The sequence below is a fragment of the Neopelma chrysocephalum genome, unplaced genomic scaffold, assembly GCF_003984885.1.
Source record: "Neopelma chrysocephalum unplaced genomic scaffold, ASM398488v2 Primary Assembly neopelma1_96975, whole genome shotgun sequence".
Taxonomy (NCBI): Eukaryota; Metazoa; Chordata; class Aves; order Passeriformes; family Pipridae; genus Neopelma; species Neopelma chrysocephalum.
Window position 1 is genome coordinate 1219 of NW_020925618.1, and position 3261 is coordinate 4479.

The 3261-nt window shown below is 52.8% G+C and overlaps 1 protein-coding gene across 1 annotated transcript; it reads left to right on the plus strand.

The window, feature by feature from the left end:
* Positions 1 to 561: 561 nt before the first annotated feature.
* On the plus strand, positions 562 to 2173 carry LOC113960974 (venom metalloproteinase inhibitor DM43-like; the record flags this gene model as incomplete). Its single annotated transcript, XM_027670934.1, has 2 exons — positions 562 to 901; positions 1880 to 2173. Coding segments are annotated over exons 1-2 (466 nt in total), but the record flags the coding sequence as incomplete, so codon positions are not given.
* Positions 2174 to 3261: the final 1088 nt, after the last annotated feature.

Here is a 3261-nt window from a genome sequence, read left to right on the forward strand (position 1 = left end):
GGGATTGGGGGTCTGGAATCTGGGATCAACTGGGATGTGGGGTCTGGGATCCACTGGGATGGGAGATCTGGGATCTGGGATCGTCTGGATCTGGGATCCACTGGGATGGGAGATCTGGGGTCCACTGGGGTGAGGGATCTGGGATCCACTGGGATGGTGAAGTGGAATCTGGGATCCACTGGAATGGGGGTCTGGGATCCACTGGGATTGGGGATCTCTGGGATCAACTGGGATGAGGGATCTGGAATCTGGGTATGACTGGATTTGAGATCCACTGGGATGGGACCTGGGATCCACTGGGATTGGGGGATCTGAGATCAACTGGGATTGGGGGATCTGGGATCTTGGGGTCAGCTGAATCTGGGATCCACTGGGATGGGAGGTCTGGGATCTGGGATCACCTGGCTCTGGGATCCTCTGGGATCTTCTGGGATCAGGATCCACCAGATCCCGGATCTGCCGAGCCCGGAATTGGTCGAGGGTTAAATTTTGGGATCCGAGGTGAATTCCAGGATCCAACCCAGATTTTTGGGATCTCTCCCTCCCCTTTCAGCCCCTCCCCCCGCCCCTTCTCTGTCCCCCACCCCCCCAGGGGGCGTCACCGTCGCCGGGCAACCCTTCACCCTCCTTTGCTCCGCCCCTTCCGGCCACGCCCCTTCCGGCCCCGCCCATCGCCGCCGCTTCCGCTTCTTCCGGGATAACCAGGAAGTGCCGGGGGGGATTCCCGGGATGAGGGAGATCCCGGGAGAGGAGGGGGCGGAGCTAAAGGTGGAGGAGAGTGGGCGGAGCCACGGGGGGAACTTCAGCTGCAGCTACGAGGAGGAGGAAGAGGAGGAGGAAGGAGGAGGAAGGAGGTGGATCCCGTCGGAAATGAGCCCGGAAGTCGCAGTGATTGTCAGAGGTGGGGGAAAAGAAGGGATGTGGATGGGAATTCCGATGGATCCGACCCCAAATCCCACAGGATCTGCCTCAAAATTCCACTGGATCCAACCCCAAATCCCAGAGGATCTGGCTCAAAATTCCAATGGATCAGAACCCAAATCCAAGAGGATCCAAATCCCAACGGATCCAACCTCAAATCCCAACAAAGCTGGGCCCAGATCCAAACAAATCTGACCCCAAATCCCAAGGAATCCAACCCCAAATCCCAACGGATCCAACCCCAAATCCCAACAAATCCGACCACAAATCCCAACGGATCCGAATCCCAGTGGATCCGACCCCAAATCCCAGAGGATCTGGCTCGAAATTCCAGTGGATCCAACCCTAAATCCCAATGGATCCAACCCTAAATACCAATGGATCCGACCCCAAATCCAAGAGGATCCAAATCCCAATGGATCCAACCCCAAATCCCAACAAATCCAACCCCAAATCCCAGAGGATCTGGCTTGAAATTCCAGTGGATCCGACCCCAAATTCTGATGGATCTGACCCTAAATCCCAATGGATCCAACCCCAAATTCCAACGAAACTGGGCCCAGATCCAAACAAATCTGACCCAAATCCCAAGGAATCCAACCCCAAATCCCAACGGATCCAACCCTAAATCCCAATGGATCCGACCTTAAATGCCAACGGATCCGACCCCAAATCCCAATGGATCCGACCCCCAAATCCCAGAGGATCGGGCTTGAAATTCCAAAGGATCCAACCCTGAATTCCAGAGGATCCAACCCCAAATCCCAATGGATGCAAGCCCAGATCCCAATGGATCCATCCCCAATAGATCCAACCCCAAATCCCGGAGGATCTGGCTCGAAATTCCAATGGATCCAACCCCAAATCCCAATGGATCCAAATCCCAACAATTCCAACCCCAAATCCCAACAATTCCAACCCCAAATCCCTAAAATCCCGTTTTTTCCCTCTTTTCCAGACCCCGCCCCTCCCCCCTCGTTGTGGGCGGAGCCTCCCTCGGGCCGGGTGGGGGAGGGGCAACGTCTCCTCCTCTCTTGCTCCGCCCCCTTCAGGGAATTCCGGATGCGCTTCCGCTTCTTCCGGGATGGGGAGGAACTTCCGGTTTCCGGGAATTCCTCCAATTCCTCGGAGTTGTTTTTCCCGGAGTCGAGGCCAGAGGATTCTGGGAATTTCAGCTGCCGGGCGGAGGAGGAGGTGGGCGGGGCCTGGGTGACGTCACCGCCCAGTCGGAGCCTGATGGTCACAGTCAGGGGTAGGTGGGGCCTTCGTCACCTTCAGCTTCCTCCCTGACCTTCATCTTCATCACCTTCAGCCCCTTCTGACCTTCATCTTCATCACCTTCATCTTCCTCACCTTCATCTTCACCTTCATCTTCATCTTCATCATCATCTTCATCTTCCTCACCTTCATCTTCCTCACCTTCATCTTCCTCACCTTCATCTTCCTCTTCCTCTTCATCTTCCCCACCTTCACCTTCATCTTCATCTTCATCTTCATCTTCATCTTCATCTTCATCTTCCTCACCTTCATCTTCCTCACCTTCATCTTCCTCACCTTCATCTTCATCCCCTTCATCTTCATCCCCTTCATCTTCATCCCCTTCATCTTCCTCACCTTCATCTTCATCTTCATCTTCATCTTCACCTTCATCTTTATCTTCATCTTCATCTTCATCTTCAGCACCTTCCTCCTCCTCCTCCTCCTCCCTGACCTTCATCTTCATCTTCATCTTCATCATCTTCATCTTCCTCACCTTCACCTTCATCTTCCTCCCCTTCATCTTCCTCATCTTCATCTTCCTCCCCTTCATCTTCCTCATCTTCATCTTCATCCCCTTCATCTTCCTCCCCTTCCTCTTCATCTTCATCTTCATCTTCCTCACCTTCATCTTCCTCACCTTCATCTTCACCTTCATCTTCATCTTCATCATCATCTTCATCTTCATCTTCATCACCTTCACCTTCATCTTCCTCACCTTCATCTTCATCCCCTTCATCTTCCTCTTCCTCTTCATCTTCCTCACCTTCACCTTCATCTTCATCTTCATCTTCATCTTCATCTTCATCTTCATCTTCATCACCTTCCTCCTCCTCCTCCTCCTCTGTGGCCTTCATCCCTTTGGGATCTTCCCTGACCTTCATCTTCATCTTCATCTTCATCTCCTTCATCTTCCTCCTCCTCCGTGGCCTTCACCCCTTTGGGATCTTCCCTGACCTTCATCTTCATCATCATCTTCATCTTCATCTTCATCTTCATCTTCATCTTCATCTTCATCTTCCTCACCTTCCTCCTCCTCCATCTCCTCCATGGCCTTCATCCCTTTGGGATCTTCCTCATCCT